At 34.5% G+C, this 16,410-nt stretch overlaps 1 protein-coding gene across 1 annotated transcript; it reads left to right on the top strand.

Moving 5' to 3' along the window:
- The first annotated feature begins 3,923 nt into the window (after positions 1-3,923).
- On the top strand, positions 3,924-5,300 carry LOC132278829 (pathogenesis-related thaumatin-like protein 3.5). The gene is made up of 2 exons (XM_059780728.1): positions 3,924-4,110; positions 4,389-5,300. Exons 1-2 carry the CDS (start codon positions 4,050-4,052, stop codon positions 5,075-5,077), a joined length of 750 nt encoding a protein of 249 aa, XP_059636711.1. The 5' UTR covers positions 3,924-4,049; the 3' UTR covers positions 5,078-5,300.
- Positions 5,301-16,410: the final 11,110 nt, after the last annotated feature.

The following is a 16,410-nucleotide window of genomic DNA, read 5'->3' as shown; positions in this document are numbered from 1 at the left end:
TAATTTATCCATTTATCTTAGTTGGACAAACATATCCATTTTTAAGATCTTGGTATATCTTATCAAAATTTTAATAATATTATATACGAGTAGTGTTCAACTGCTCCTTGGTACGTAAGGAGTAATATATTCACTTTTAATTATAGCCTTGAGATCTAATTCTATAACTAATTGAAGAGATAATTATTTTAAGAAATTATCATTCTTTTAATTAATATTAATTGTGAAATTACTATAAAGAATAGTTTCTTAAAACGAAAAAAAATTAATATTTTATTTTAATTAAGGCACAATAGTCACCTTCTCAACCTTACAATTAAATCATCAAATTACAAATGAATGTTGTACTCTCAAAATATATTTATTTGTATGTGTATGCATAAAGATGAATGCAAAGATAAGCAAAATCATCAAATCATGTAATCCAATATAAAAATATTGAAAGAGAAAGGAAATGGACCACCTCCACCACCGGCACCACTGCCACCGCCACCTACACTGGCACTACCGTCACCTCCACGGTCGGCGGTGGTGGAGGTGGAAAGCGCCGTTGACAATTCAAAATTAATGAGATTAAAAAAATTGATTATTTATTTATTATTATTATTATTATTATTATTTTAAAGAAACTATCCATAATATTCATTTTACAATTAATATCTGATTAGAAAAATGGTAATTTTTCAAAATAACTATTTTTTTTAATTATCTGTAGGATCAGATCCTAAAGTTACAATTTTAAGTGAGTATATAATGTATTGCTCACTGAGAGCAGTTGAACAATCCTGTATTATATATATATATATATATATATATATATATATATATATATAAGAAATATGTGAAATGACATGTAATAGAAAAGATTATAGAAAGAGAATTCATGTATAAGAGATTAAGCCTAGGGTGTTGGAGCTTTAGGGGGTTACTTAAGTCCGCAGCCACTAGGAAGACCCCTGAAATTAATATTTCTTTGTATTGTTAGATTTTTTTAAAATTTTACATATAGTATTAAGAAGGCCCCTAAAATCATTATTTCCTTACATTATTAGACTTCCTAAAATATTTGCTTCCTTGTTACATTGTTACTATTAAGAACCCTAAAATTATTATATTCCTTTTTTTTTTTTTTTTTTTTTTTTCTTTTTTTTACCATTAGGCCCCCATCTAATTTTAGAAATTAAATGGTTTTTAATTTACCTACTATTAGAATTCTTAATTACTAGTCTTATCTCATCCTTTGTGCTTTAACTAACCAATAATTATGAAAATTAATAAAATATTCTATCTTCTCGTTTTAACTTTTATTAATACCCTGTTTACGACAAGCTGATGTGTTCTCTGCTTTTTTGTCGACAAAAAATAATAGTTAAAAATAAGAAAATATAAAATTAAATTAATAAATAATTATTGTCACGTGACTTGATGCAAGTGTGCACATGCATCACAACTACTGTATTATTTTCCGGAGAGCCGTTGTGTCCTTTGTATTTTTCCTATTGGGTCCTCCTAAAAAAAAATTATGCAGTCATTAATTATACAACAATAGATATATGTTTTTTTTCAATAGTGTTGCCTGTGTTTCCCTTTGTTTAGGCGTCTCACGTCTTGTCTTACACTTTCTCTTTTTTCTCTTAACTAATCACTAATTCTTAATATTTTTATATAAAAAAATAAAATAAAAAATAACTACACTTGATAAAAAATTTCATTTAAATAATAATTAATTATTAATTTTCGAAGCGTTAGACACTGTAGTCTAACTATTTGAAGATTTTTTTTCGTAATTTCAAATTTCTATGTGTGGGATTGCTTTGGTTACGCAGGAATCGGAAACATAGTATAGTTTGAAATCAATAGGTAGTGCAAAAATAGAGAGTTATGATATTGACATTCTAATTAGTAGAAGATGCAAAGTGTTAGAGATAAATGTGATAAATGTGTGCGTCCGTTTTCTACCATATATATATAAAAGGAGCTGACATTTGCCCTCTAAAATTATATTAATGCGTGTTTCAATACAATGTTCTTCCAACGTATTAAAAACAAATTATTGTCGAAACTATTAACTTAAAAAAAGATTAATCTGAACAATATAAAGAGAAGGTGAAAAATAATCATTGACAATGAAAATGAAGACAACAAGATAAACATGGCCTAATAAAAATCTAAAAGACTATAATCATAAACTGTGCCATGCTTATATTATATCTAAAAGTCATTTTTTTGTCATTTTTTTTCTTTGATAGCTTTTCAAATTTTGTTGTGTGTATATGTGGTAAGTATAATTTTTCTGAACTTTAATAAGTTCTTTTCTTGATAGAAATGGACACTACTAATGTTCTTAGAGCATTTTCAGCAGTCTGTTAAAAAATTATTTTATGTAAAATATACACTGCCACATATGATTTGTAAATTTTTTTTATCTCCAGCAATCTGTTAAAATACACGGCCACATCACCAATGTGTAAAAGAATTGTGTATTTTACACAACACTTTTACACAATCATGTAAGCATATTTTCTCTTTCATCCCCCTTTCCCACTCACGGTTCTCTTTTTTCTCTCTCATTTCTTTACGCCTCTTTCTTTCCCACTTTTCTAGAGTGCAATAAAGAAGAATATGCAATTAGCGGCAAAGTAAGAATTGCTCGATCATCTTTTATTTATTTATATATATATTTTTAAATATAGAGTGCAATAAAGAAGAATATGCAATTAGCAGCAAAGTAAGAACGGCTCGATCATCTTTTATTTATTTATATATATATTTTTAAATAAACATAGTTTGATTTATCACTTTCGTTTGATCTTTATTTTCTGTAATCATATTGTAGATTCTAGGGTTTTTTTTAGATTTTTTTATTCTTTTACATTCTATTCTAACGAGATAAATATATACTAGCCAAAGATTACATATATATTTTAATCACGTAGTTTATACATATTTGAATCTTATTTTTATTATTTGTTATAAGTTTCCTGTGGCAATGGCGTGAAAGGTTTGCTATTGGTGGGATGGAAAGTGAATTATAGGGGAAATTATTAATTTTTTTCCTAATTGAGGAGGATTTGAACGTCAGGTTTAATCGCGAAAAAGTAAATTGAATAAAGTAGGTTTGTAAAAGTTATGTAGGGTATTGAATATGATAAGTGGTTGGTTGTTATTGAGGGATATTTTTTTTACACAAAAGGTATAAAATAGCTGCTGGAACTAAAAATAGTTAGCACAAATTTTTTGTGTAAATCTACTCTGACACATCAGATTTACATAAAAAATTTTAACATACCGCTAAAGATGCTCTTAATTTTCTTTTCTTCATCTAATTCTAAAAATTCAAATTAAAAATGTAACTTACCGTGATTTACCGAAATTATGCATGTTTTTATTCACCATTGTATACAAAATAATTAATATTTGATAAATACGTATTTGTCAATGGTAGGGATTGAAGATTCAGTTGGACTGAAAAGGAAACATACAAAAAGAGAAAGAAAAGATTTGGAAAGGAAGAGTAATTAGATGGAAGCAAAGATAGAAAGAAAAAAAAACAAGAAAAAGAAGGAAACTAAAGAGAATTTTTCTTGAGAGAGTAGGAGAGATCAAAGAAGAGAGAAAAAAGAAAGAAACCTATTACAATAGTTAAGGGTTAATTTTATCATTTTGATTCATGAATAAATAAAAGTGGAGCGCATTTTTGAAGGGCCAATAATAGTTCCTTATATAAAATCAAAATAAATAAATAATAAAAAATAATAATTTGTGTCAATTGATAATTGGTTCAGATGTACACCACACCGAATCATAGTCCCTCGAAGAAAAGGTCAGATTTTAAAAAGAGGGACCAAAAGATGGTGAAAAAAAAGGGTCACAGGTGGAAATCAAGAAATGCGGAAAATGTGAGGGACTGAATAATAAATAAAATAAAATAAAATGTTTGCTTAGCATTGTTATATATATATATATATAGCTACGACTACGTCCATTAACCCAAATTACAATCACAATCTCTTTTTGGTAACGGAATCTGTCTTTTTCTCGCAACGCTCATGGAGACAATGCCAACACCCTCTCTTCCTCTTCTTCTTATGTTGTCTCTCTTCTTGTTAGGTAAAACCATATATATATGTATATGTATATATATCTAACTAGCTTCTGTTACTTGAATTGTAACTCCTGGGAAGAATCTTGATTAATTAATGCGTGTTTAATTATGGGTTTATGAATGTAAAACTGTGGATCTTCTGATTTTTCAATAATCATGTATAAAGTTCTTTTTTCCCTTACTTTCCTTGATTTTCTTAGCTGCCAAACGATAATTGAGGTTTTATATACTGTTCAAGTAAATGTTTTTATCTGACCCACATCATTTAATGACACAATTGCAGGGACTACAGATTCGGCAACAATTTTCACGCTTGAAAATCACTGCAGCTACACAGTTTGGCCAGGAACATTATCCGGTGACGGAGCCGCCGTCCTCGGCGACGGTGGCTTCACATTGTCGCCAGGCTCATCGGTCCAGTTCCCGGCACCACCGGGCTGGTCGGGCCGCTTCTGGGGCCGAACTGGGTGCAAATTTGACGACTCCGGCAAAGGCAATTGCACCACCGGCGACTGCAATGCACTCCGGTGCACCGGCGGTAGCGCTCCACCGGTCACCCTGGTTGAATTCACCCTTGCCGGCGGCAGCATCAACAGTGACAAGGACTTCTACGACGTCAGCCTCGTGGACGGCTACAATGTGGGTATGAGCGTAAGGCCGTCCGGCGGCACCGGCGACTGCCAGTACGCCGGTTGCGTCACGGACCTCAACGGGAACTGCCCGCCCGAGTTGAGGGTCATGGATTCGGGCTCGGTTGTGGCTTGCAAAAGCGCGTGTGCTGCATTTAACGCGCCGGAATTCTGTTGCACCGGCGATCACTCGACGCCGGCGACATGTTCGCCGAATCAGTACTCAGAGATGTTCAAGAATGCGTGCCCGACGGCGTATAGTTATGCTTATGATGACGCTTCAAGTACTTGTACTTGTTCCGGGTCGGATTACTTGATCACCTTCTGTCCAACCGGGTCATGATCATGATGTTTATTATGCATTGGTCTGAGTATTGTTTTTTTTTTTTTTTTTTTTCCCCTGTATTATAGGGTTAATTTTTATAGATATGTGGGATTGTTTATCATACTATACTATTGGCAATAGTTAGTAATTAATAGCATTTAGGTTGGTTTGGTGCGAAATCTACAGGCAAAAATGAATTTTTATAATGAAAAAACGTCTTTTCATGTAACCGAACATAATATTAATAATATTAATGTAATTTCGATTAACTTCAAGCAAAATATGTACTTTATATCTCCATGGCGTACTCTATGGTTCAGAGATACAGCAAAACTTGTTATTGTAGCATGTTGAGTCTATGGCCCATATGGCATTCTCACATACAAGCAACAGAAATAGTAGTATATTTAATTTAATTATCAGTCTAAATTTCTAATACTGTACCATTTCTATAAGAAGTTTAATTTTTCATCTTGAGGAGAAAACATTCCCCTACCAATACACATCAGCGGATGAGTCATGACCCATTTCTTTTGAGCCACTTAGACTTCCAAGGCCCACTTTGATCAGGTCCAAAAGAATTATCATTAGCCCATCACAAGATCAGCCTAATCTGCTCTCGGTCAAACATAGGATAAATATAATTTTATGATCCGAATCAATTATTTACAAGATTAAGGGAGTTTCACATAGAATGAGCTATATAAAGAAAGAACCATGTATGGGAAAAAAAAAAAAAAAAAAGAAGGGAAAATTCCACCATAGTCCTACTTTTGAAGCCCAAAGACAATCAAGTCCTAAAAATAATTTTTGAGAACAAACAAGTCATACTTTTGCTACTTATTTCCAAATTAGTTCAATTTTTTTTAATTTTATTTCCAACATTACCCTTTTTGTCGTTTCAATAATTAGGGTTGGGAATCTTCCCCTTTTTCGCGCTGCGCCTTCGATACGGCTGGGGACAAACGAAGAGAACCACATGCCAAGTCAAGAAAACGAAGCAAGGAGAAAACCATTTTGCTTGTTCATCGTCATCCACCATTTTTTCCAGTGATTTCAGGTAAGGTAGCACTTCTTTCTATTCTTTTATTTAAAACTTAATCTTTTAGATTTAGATGGGGGATTTGATGATTGGCCTAGATTCAGACTACGTGCAGAGTTTTAATTAGGGTTTTCCAATTTTGTTCCCATCCTTAAAGGGAATATTGGTTTTTACCTTTCCACCTTCAGTCGTGCGATTGGTCCTATAATAAGAATTTGTTTACTGATATGTTGTTACGCCATCTTTGGGATCCCCATTCTTTCCTCTTTTATTTTCTCTAGTCACTTAATGCTTTTACAAATTCATGTGAGATGCTATTAACTCGTGCAATTTGTTTCCTGATTTGTTGTTAATTAGGATTGTGTGGTAATTATTTTTTCATAGATATATATTTATAATTTGATGGTTAATTAAACATGGGCTAAAAAAATGGGTTCATACTTTGAGAAAAGCATATTTTGCTATTGCCATATTGGAGGAAATATTATAACATGTGTTAATAAGTCCGTGAGATATGAAGGTGGTTTGATTAATGGTTTTCTCATTGATCAACATGTTGTGCATGATCAATTTGTTAGAAAGGTTCATGAGATACTTGAAGTTTTAGACAGTACTTTAACATTAAAGTACAGTGTTCAGGCGATAAGACAAGATTATTGCCTTTAAATGGGCAAGATGCATTGATAAATTTACTTAGATTTAATGAAGGAATTGCAGATGTCAATGCATTTGGAGAATGTAATTCAACAATAGTTAGACATCAAAATATAAGGTAAGTTCAAACAAATGTGTCTGTTTCTTTTAGAGAGTTTATTACAATATAGATAATGCATGCATGAACAAAATTTTATTTATTTTTTAAATATTGCTAGAAATTCCACAAGCCAAGCACCAACTACCAATGTCATAGTTATGTCCTCAAGCATTGATCCGGTCACACCACTTGTTTTAGATTTATGGAAGTCATTGATAAAAGGGGAAGGACAAATTTTTGATGGTGTTGTTAATGTTCGAGATGTACTACATAAGTTAACACTAGCCAACCGATTTATGTTTAAGTATGTTAAGAATGATATTTCGTATATAAGGGCCAAGTGTGCTATGGTTGCTTGTCCTTGGAAAGTAAGTATTGGCCAAGTTGGCTATTCTGGGATTTATATGGTAAAGAAATTTGTAAGAGAGCATGTACACTCAGTTCAAGATCAAATAGAGATGAAAACTTTAGTTCCGGCAAGATTTGTTGGGAGTATAGTGAAGGAAAAGATTTAAAAAAAAACCTGAAAAGATTTTAAAAAAAACCTACTTACCTATCGATGCAAATTGTTTCAGATTTTTCAACTGATTATTCTTTGAATATTGGCTACAAGAAAGCTTGGCGGGGTAAAGAGAAGGCAAAAGAGGCAGTTGATGGGGGTAATAAAGGACTCTTATAAACTTGTTCCTTGGATATGTGAGCGCTTAGAGAGTTCAAATCCTGGAACTGTTGCAGTATACACAAGTGATGATGAGCAAAGATTTCATCAGCTTTTTATTGCATATCATGCTCCTCTTCATGGATTTCGTACCGGATGTTGCCCATTATTGTTCATTGATGGAACTTTTTTAAAGGTGCCCTTTCATGGTTATATGCTTGGAGCAACGGCTTTGGATACTAATGATGGGATGTACCCGGTGGCATTTGGGATTGTAAAATCATAATCATTAGAGAATTGGTTTTGGTTTCTTGAAAATCTGAAAGTAGCACTGAATGATGACAGAGAAATAATTATCATATTTGATAGAAGCCAAAGTATTATTTCAGCTGTTAGGCAAGTTTATTCTGATGGGATCCATGCTCATTGCTTCCGCCACTTGAAGGAAAATTTCATTTGTCAAAAGCAACAAAGGGAACTCTTAAAGATCAATTACTTATACATTTCAGGTGAAGGCATATGATAGAGCTTTAGATCGAATGAAGAGATTGTGTGCAGAGGTGTATGATTGGGTAATAGAAAATGAACCCAAACACTAAGCTAATAGCCAATTTCCAAAGAAAAGATACGGTAAATTGTATTTGAATGTTGCTAAAAGTTTTAATGGATGGGTTCTAAAGGAGAGAGAATTGCCAATTATGGGAATTATTGAGAAGACTTGTGAGAAATTAACAAAGTACATTTACAAAAGAAAGAATAAGGTGATCTTATAGAGGCTTTTAGTTAGAAAAAGAATTGATGAAATTTTAGCTTTAAGTGTAAAGCTAGGTAAGAGGATACAAATCATGTCGTGCTCAATTCACAGGTTTGAGGTTCATGAAATACATGGAAACTTTGGTGTGGACTTGGAGAGGAAATCATGTGGCTGTGGTTAGTGGGAGGCTACGGACTCCTTTATGAGCACGGATGCGCAGCCATCATGAAGGCAAACTTGATGAAGAGTGCTATCATAAGGAAACACAATGTCAAATATATTCAGAAACCATGCGTCCAGTCCCAACTCATGATATGCCCTCTTTAGATTTTTTTGAGGATGAAACTAATGATGATGGATATATTGATGAATTAAGGTAACCTAACAAGTTACTTTTACCTCGATGTAAAAAACCACCTGGTCGTCCACGAAGAAAATGAATTGAGTCACAACATATTGAAATAAGGGAATTTCATTACAGTCGATGCAATACAGTCGAGCATAATCGAAACACTTGTAAACAACCAATTATTGGGTAAGTTTCATGCAATTCGTGATGGAGTATGATTTTACTAATATATATTAATTCTATCTCATCTTTGTTTCTCTTTTAACTTTTTTTAATTTTTTTTTCTTCACTTCACAGGTGATGTGATTCCTTAGTGACTGCAATTTCTGAAAGAAGCTGACTTGATTTTTGACTTAGAAGGTTGAAGTTTTGGTGAAAAATCTTGTATCACATCTAGAAGCATACTTTTTGGCATGATGAATTGTTGGCTGGATTTTTTTGTATCAGGTTTTCTTCCTCTGATATTGTAGTTGATGTAATGTATCAGACAATTATTGAGGTGACTGGATTATTCCATTTTTATGTATCAAGGTTTTCTTGATGTAATGTATCATAAAATTATTGAGGTTGAAGACTGGATTATTCCATTTTTATGGATAATATTAGCTGATTTAATGTGTTCAAATCCTTGATGATTACATATTTGTTTTTGTTGAGTATATACAAAAATAATAACTCAGCTTGTGGACATGCCCAAAAGAAGAGAAAAACAAGCAGTAATCAAGGGACAAACAACTGTCTCAACTATTTGGGTGCATCTCTTGTATGTTACACGAACTGTAAAGGATAAGAATGTGCGATGGTGTGAGAACTAAAGAATGGATTTATGTTCACCATGTTCTTATAGAAGTATATACATATAGATGATCATATTATTAAGTCCTTATTTTTTATTTTTTGTGTATTAATTTGTTTGGAGATTTCACTGTATTAATTTTTTAACCCACGTGGAAAGAAGATGAAGATTCCCCAGCCTAATTATTGAAAAGGACAAAAAAGAGTAATGTTGGAAATAAAATAAAAAAAATTTGAACTGATTTGGAAATAAGTAGCAAAAGTAGGACTTGCTTGTCCTCAAAAATTATTTTTAGGACTTAATTGTCTTTGGGCTTCAAAAGTAGGACTAGGGTGGAATTTTCCCGACCAGGCAAGGCGAGTTTTACCATAATTTTATCACCAAATCTTATATAAATAGCGGCATAAGCCTACAATGAGATATATTGAAAATTCCCAATTTCTATTATGCATTATTTTTATTCTTTTCATTGAGTGTGTTGTTCTTATTCTTTGACTCATTAGAGTTAATGAATTTTTGCACCCACACTTTGGCGCCGTTTGTGGGAAACGTATAGAAATATATCCCTTTGAGTGATTATTTATTTGTTTTATGCGACTACATTCCGGGATGTCGACTAGAGGTGCCGCAGCCGATCAACAGATGTAACTAATGTAGAAGATGCGAGAAGAGTTCCTACAACAATTCGGGATGCTCTGACAAGCAAATAAAGCCAGCACGGCTCAGATCGCGTTGCTCTAGCAATATAACGATGCTTTCTAGGCAACCATGGAGTAGATGGCAACCCAACCATAGCCAGACAACGCCACCTTGCCGAACAGAGCCCAAGGAGCCCCTCCTGAGGCCGAAGCCCAAGGAGTCCCTCTTAACCACAATGTACCTCCAAAGGTCGATGCCCAAGGAGTCTCTCTCAACTGCGTTGTACCTCCAGAGGCCGAGGCCCAAGCCAATGAAAGTCGGCAAGAACAGAGGATGAGAATCGAAGTCGGTGCTTCGGATAACTACCGCATCAGTGTGGGCAGGACGAGCAGATTGAGTCCAGCCACGACCTACAGGATGGTCGAACAGAGTCCTAGAGGCCTTTGATGAAAAGAGGCTCTAGAGGATTCAGACGCCAGCTGAGATGGCTAAAGAACATAAGGCTTCTCTGTTGAAAACTCCATTTACTGATGAAATAAGCTATGTTGAGAGGCCAAATAAGTTCACCATGCCCGTTTTCATATAGTTTAACGGTACGAGGAACGCTTCTCGACACCTCGACCACTACTCCCAGAAGATGGCTATGGATAACCACAATGATCCGTTCATGTGCAAGGTATTCCCAACCAGTATGACTGGAGCAGCACTAGAGTGGTTCAAAAATAGGCTGCACAAGTCGATCCCGAACTATGAAGCTCTATGCACCATGTTCTTAGCGTAATACTGCGGTAATAAAAAATAGAAGAAGACTATTGATGAGTGCTCAAATGAGACGTATTTTAGCACCTAAGTTAGGGTATTTTAGTCCATTCATTTGTCTTACTTTCATGTCTTAGATACTTATTTGTGTTTTTGCCTATTTCAGGTTAATAAGTTCAAACAAGCTAACAAGAGCCATTTAGCTCAATTTTGGAGCTAAGGAGCAAAGTTGGAAAGAAGCCAAGAAAAATGTACCAGGGGAACTTCGATCGATCAAAGGGAAATCCCGATCGATCAAAGGGGAACTTTGATCAATCGAAATGAGGCGATGTCAGCTCAACCAATTGGATAAAGCCTGGAAGATATTTTTGAGCCACGTCAGCTTCGATTGATTGAAGCTAAGTGGCCGATTGATTGAAATGCCTGCTGGCAGTGAGCTGTTTAATTCCCGAGCGCGCAGATTTTTACCTAACTTGTGTAGCTGTGAATTTCCTCCAATCATAGGCTGTAATTCTGACATGGTCCTTACTAAAAGGAGTGTGTAATTGATTTATTGAACATTATTATAATAGATAGATAAATAGAATTACCAATTATAGAAAAAATAATTTCCTCTCTCTAAAACTAGGGTTTTGGGAAGAAAGTAAAGATGAAGATGATAATGCCAACCTCCAAGCTAGCCCTTGAGGGTTCCATGACCACTACAATGAGTGGCTAAAACCTTCTCTTAGGACTAGAGATAGCCCCTAGGCTTACTTCTCAAACCTAGCTTTTATGTATTTTTGAGGATTTTAGTTATAATAGATGTTTTGACCATGAACAAATATAGATCTTGTGATTTCTACTTGATTTATATGGATTAATGCTTTCAATTGATCATTTGGCTCTAGTCATATGTCTATGTATGCTAGAATTGATGTTCATGTTTTTGTCTCTAAATTTAATGAAATTGATGCATGTCCATGTGTGTTGATGATATTAATCTAGTGATGGTCAAGGCATGCTGCTTAATGGAACACTCTTTGTGATTTATTTGATGGTTCACACTTGTTTTTTGATGGATTGTATCACATTTCTAGTTTAATTAGTTTAATTTCATATCTCTAGCCTAGTGTAGTGTAATTGCTTTAATTTCTTAGGAAGGTGAACAATCCATTCTTGTTTCTTGATGTTTCATACTTGTGAATGCAAAGAGTGCATGTCTTTAGATAATTGTGTGTGCATTAATTGGGGTTTTATTGAATGGATATTGGTATCATTTGATAGGTTGTGCTTTGCATTAAAATTGGCTAGACAATCTATACTTATTTGCCATCCATACTTAGTTTCAATTAAATGTTACACACACAGAAGTTACAAATTTATATTTTCCCATTAATGTACAATTGCTAGTGTTTGATGAAGTGAAGCTTAGTGGTGACTCTAAGCCCCAAGACCTCTCTCCTATATCTTTTCCCTATTTTTTATATTGCTATTTACTTGCATTAATTTTAATTGCATTGTAGTTTAATTAAGCAATCACCAACCATCTTTGATCATTCGATCTACCAATCCGACATTAATTTCCAACACAAATACACCTTCTTTCCCTTGGGACGATCCATACTCACTCTAGCTATATTTTTAGTTGGAAGTCGTAGTGACATTCTATAAATTTAAACTTGGCCACACTACACACTTCATTGCATGCTTCGGTCTTGACACACCAAGTTTTGGCGCCATTGTCAAGGATTGGCACCATCGTATTTAGCAATTAATTAGGAATTAGTACTCTTTTGATCTTGTCTTTATTTTTATTTTATTTTGGTTACTTATTGTGTTTGTTCTTGATTGGCTAGGTGAATTGAGCCAAGAGGTGAAACAAAGGGAAATTGAAAAGCAAAAGAAGCAAGCAAGCCAAACAAGAGCATAAAAAGCTGAAAAATTTAAAAATTTGCAAAGCAAAGCAAAGAAGAAAAAAAAATTGGAAAACAATTTGAATTTGCTTAAGGACCCTTTGTGAGCTTCTCTAAACTCTTCCTCTAGTTAAATCGTGAGCCAACGTGGAGGCAAGTCTTTATTTTCTTAGATAGATAGTGAGCCCGCGTGGAGGCAATTTAATTTCTCTTGCATATTGTTCAAAGCATGGGAGTATGGGATCATTGTATGTGGAGGATTGTTGATAATTGATTTGTTGCGAAGGAGAAATGCTTGATTTTATTGTTTTTGTTGGTGTATTGCTTGAAGTGTTGTGCGGTCCTTTCCCTACCTTTTATTTTAGGCATTCTAATGAAAAATCTAGAGTGTAATCTTAGTTACTTAGACCCGCATTTCATGGAATATCCTCCTCACAACCAATTTCCTCTCGGAGTTCAAGCTCCAATTCCTCCAATGATTCTTCATGATCATTACAATTTTCATGAATACCATGCACCGACTTGCATCATGCTTCCTAATTTTGGGGCCGATCAATATGAAATTAAGCCCGAGACCATTCAAATATGTCCACTTTTATATGGCTTAAATGATGAGGAACCTTATAAACATCTTGATAAATTTCTCGAGATATGCTCTACCATGAAATACATAAATGTTCCGGAGGAAGTCCTTAGGTTACTCCTTTTCCCCTTCATTCTTAAAAATAAGGCAAAATATTGATTCAACAACTTAGGGCAAATTCAATAACTTCTTGGATACAAATGCAAAATAAATTTTTGAAAAAATTTTACCCCGTAAGTTTGACCAATTCAATGAGAACTGCCATTAGAGAATTTTCTCACAGGGAAGGAGAATTTTTGCATGAGGCTTGGGAAAGATTGAATGACTTGCTAAGGAAATGGCCACACCATGACATTCCAAAATGGCAAGTGGTTCAATATTTCTATGAAAGCTTATCCGACACTCATAAGGACATAGTTGATACATCATGTGGAGGTTCATAGTTAGGAAAGCATGAAGATGATGTTTGGCACCTTTTTGAAAAAATGAGTGAAAATTCATTGCATAAATATCACACTTCTCGGTTGGGTCATGATTCTAATGAAAAGAAGGAAAATTTGAAAGTGTGTCAAGTTGAAAGTCCAATGGAGATTGTAGCCGAGGTTAAAACTCTTTCTCAAAAACTTAATCAATTCTTATTGAGTCAAAAACCGGTTATCAAATCATCTCCTTTTCATCACTCTCATCATTTTTGTGAGCATTGCATGACATGTTCTAATGTTTTACATTCTACTTCCAATTGTCCCCATGGACATGTGTTTAATGAACATTTTGAACAAGTCAATGCTACATTTGCTCACCCTCATTCAAATATTTATGTTCCGATGTGGGATGAAAATTCAAGTCCTTTTCAAAATAAAAATTTTCAAAATCGATATGTTCTTCCTAATAAAAGAAATGAAGGTTCTCAAATATATGTTTCATCTTCTTCTTATCATCAAAGAATGAACCACTTTTCACATCCTCAAGTCTATGAATCTCAAAATGGTTTTCATCACTCTTATGCACTTCCTAGTAATTCTAGATTTGAAGATAAGGTTTTGGTGGCTTTGGGTAGTTTGGAAATGAACACCAATTTGTTGCATTCTCATTCTCAATCAATATCAAAGCTTGAATCTCAAATCGGAATGATAGCTAATGTATTGAATGCGAGAGGGATTGGTAAATTACCTAGTCAACCCGAAAGGAACCCAAAAGCCCAATACTTTATGAAAGCAAGCTCTACATCGGGGTGTCTTTTCCAAGAACAAGTGCAAGCTGTTACTATTTTGAGAAGTGGCAAGCAAATTGACAATAGGGTTGAAAAACCAAGTGAAGATAGTGAACCGGTGTAACCCAAAGTTAGCACACATCCCGTTTCTAATCCTATTCCTATTTCCTCGGAGGAAAATGTTCCAAATAGGAATTTCCAATCTTCTTCATTATCTCCTCAAGTTGTAAAATCCTATGAGTCAAAAGCTCAATTTCTTTATACCTTGAGAGAGACTTCACCTTTTAGGAGACAAGAAGGAAAAATTCATGACATAGTAGAGGTGTTTAAACAAGTCAACATAAATCTTCCTCTCTTGGATGCAATTAGGCAAATTCTGCCTTATGCAAAATTTTTGAAAGATCTTTACACACAAAAGAGAAATAACAAGGGACAAGGCCCTAAAAAAGTGTTCCTCACGGAGCAAGTGAGCTCCATTATTCAATATAACACTCTACTTAAGTTCAAAAGTCCCGGTGCTCCGACCATCTCATGTGTGATTGGAAACCATGAAGTTCGTGGAGATCTTCTTGACTTAGGAGCGAGTGTTAATTTGATTCCTTACTCCGTGTATGTCCAACTAGGGTTGAATGAATTGAAGCCAACCTCGGTGGTGCTTCTATTAACCGATAGATCCATTAAAACACCTAGGGGCATGGTTGAGGATATACTTATCAAGGTTGACAAGTTCTACTTCCCGGTTGATTTTGTGGTTCTTGATACCGAATCGGTTGCTAATCCTACCTACCACATCCCAATCATCTTAGGAAGGCCATTTCTTACCATCGTAAATGCTACCATTAATTGTAGATCCAGGGTTATAGACCTTTCTTTTGGTAACATGATGGTTAAGCTTAATGTTTTCAATACAAGTCGACATCCCATAGATGAAGACAAGTGTTGTCTCATAGACGTCTTGGATGAGGTTGTTGAGGAGTCCATTTCTTCTATGATTATGAAAAAGTCAACCGAGGATAATCTTTCATCTCTTCTTTCCAAGGATTCTCTTACATTTTGTCTCCTTGAAATGTATGAGAATTGTGGGTTTGACAATGAGGGGTCAATGAGTTAGGTAAATGATTTAATAGAATTCATTATAAGCTTAGATTTTCCAGCTTGGAAAGCTCCAAAATATCCTATTCCTCCACTCTCTAGTACTCCACCGGTCCTATCTTTAGTCTCTCCACCCACTCTTGAGCTTAAAATTCTTCATTTCAATCTTAAGTATACCTTCTTAGACCCAAAAGAGACTCTTCCGGTCATCATTTCTTCAAGTCTTGAAGAGGACCAAGAGAATGATCTTTTAAATATGCTTAAAGAAAATAAGGAGGCCATTGGATGGAGTGTGGCGGATCTAAAGGGAATTGAACCTTCTATTTGCATGTATCACATTCTTATGGAAGAAGATGCAAAACCTTTTAAGGATGCCCAAAGGAGATTGAATCCAAACATGAAAGAGGTGGTTAAAAAGGAAGTTGTTAAGCTTTTAGATGCTGGTATAATTTATCCAACCTCTGATAGCAAATGGGTGAGTCTAACTCAAGTAGTTCCTAAGAAATCGGGGATTATGATGGTTGAAAATTCAAAAGGTGAAGAAATTTCTAAGTGTACCGCCAATTTATGGCGTGTATGCATTGATTACCGAAAATTAAATGCCGCCATTAGAAAAGATCATTTCCCTTTGCCATTTATTGATCAAATTCTAGATAGATTGGCTGGGCAACAATATTATTGCTTTCTTGATGGCTATTCGAGGTATAATCAAGTAGCCTTGGACCTTTTAGACCAAGAGAAAACCACCTTTACTTGTCCTTTTGGCATATTTGCTTATAGACAGATGCCTTTTAGTTTGTGTAATGCTCCCGCCACATTC

This window comes from Cornus florida, unplaced genomic scaffold, assembly GCF_030987335.1.
Source record: "Cornus florida cultivar Cherokee Brave unplaced genomic scaffold, ASM3098733v1 CherokeeBrave_3.0.0_Hap2_Chr10, whole genome shotgun sequence".
Lineage (NCBI taxonomy): Eukaryota > Viridiplantae > Streptophyta > Magnoliopsida > Cornales > Cornaceae > Cornus > Cornus florida.
Note: the sequence above shows the minus strand (reverse complement) of the source record. Positions and strands in the feature narration are given on the sequence as shown.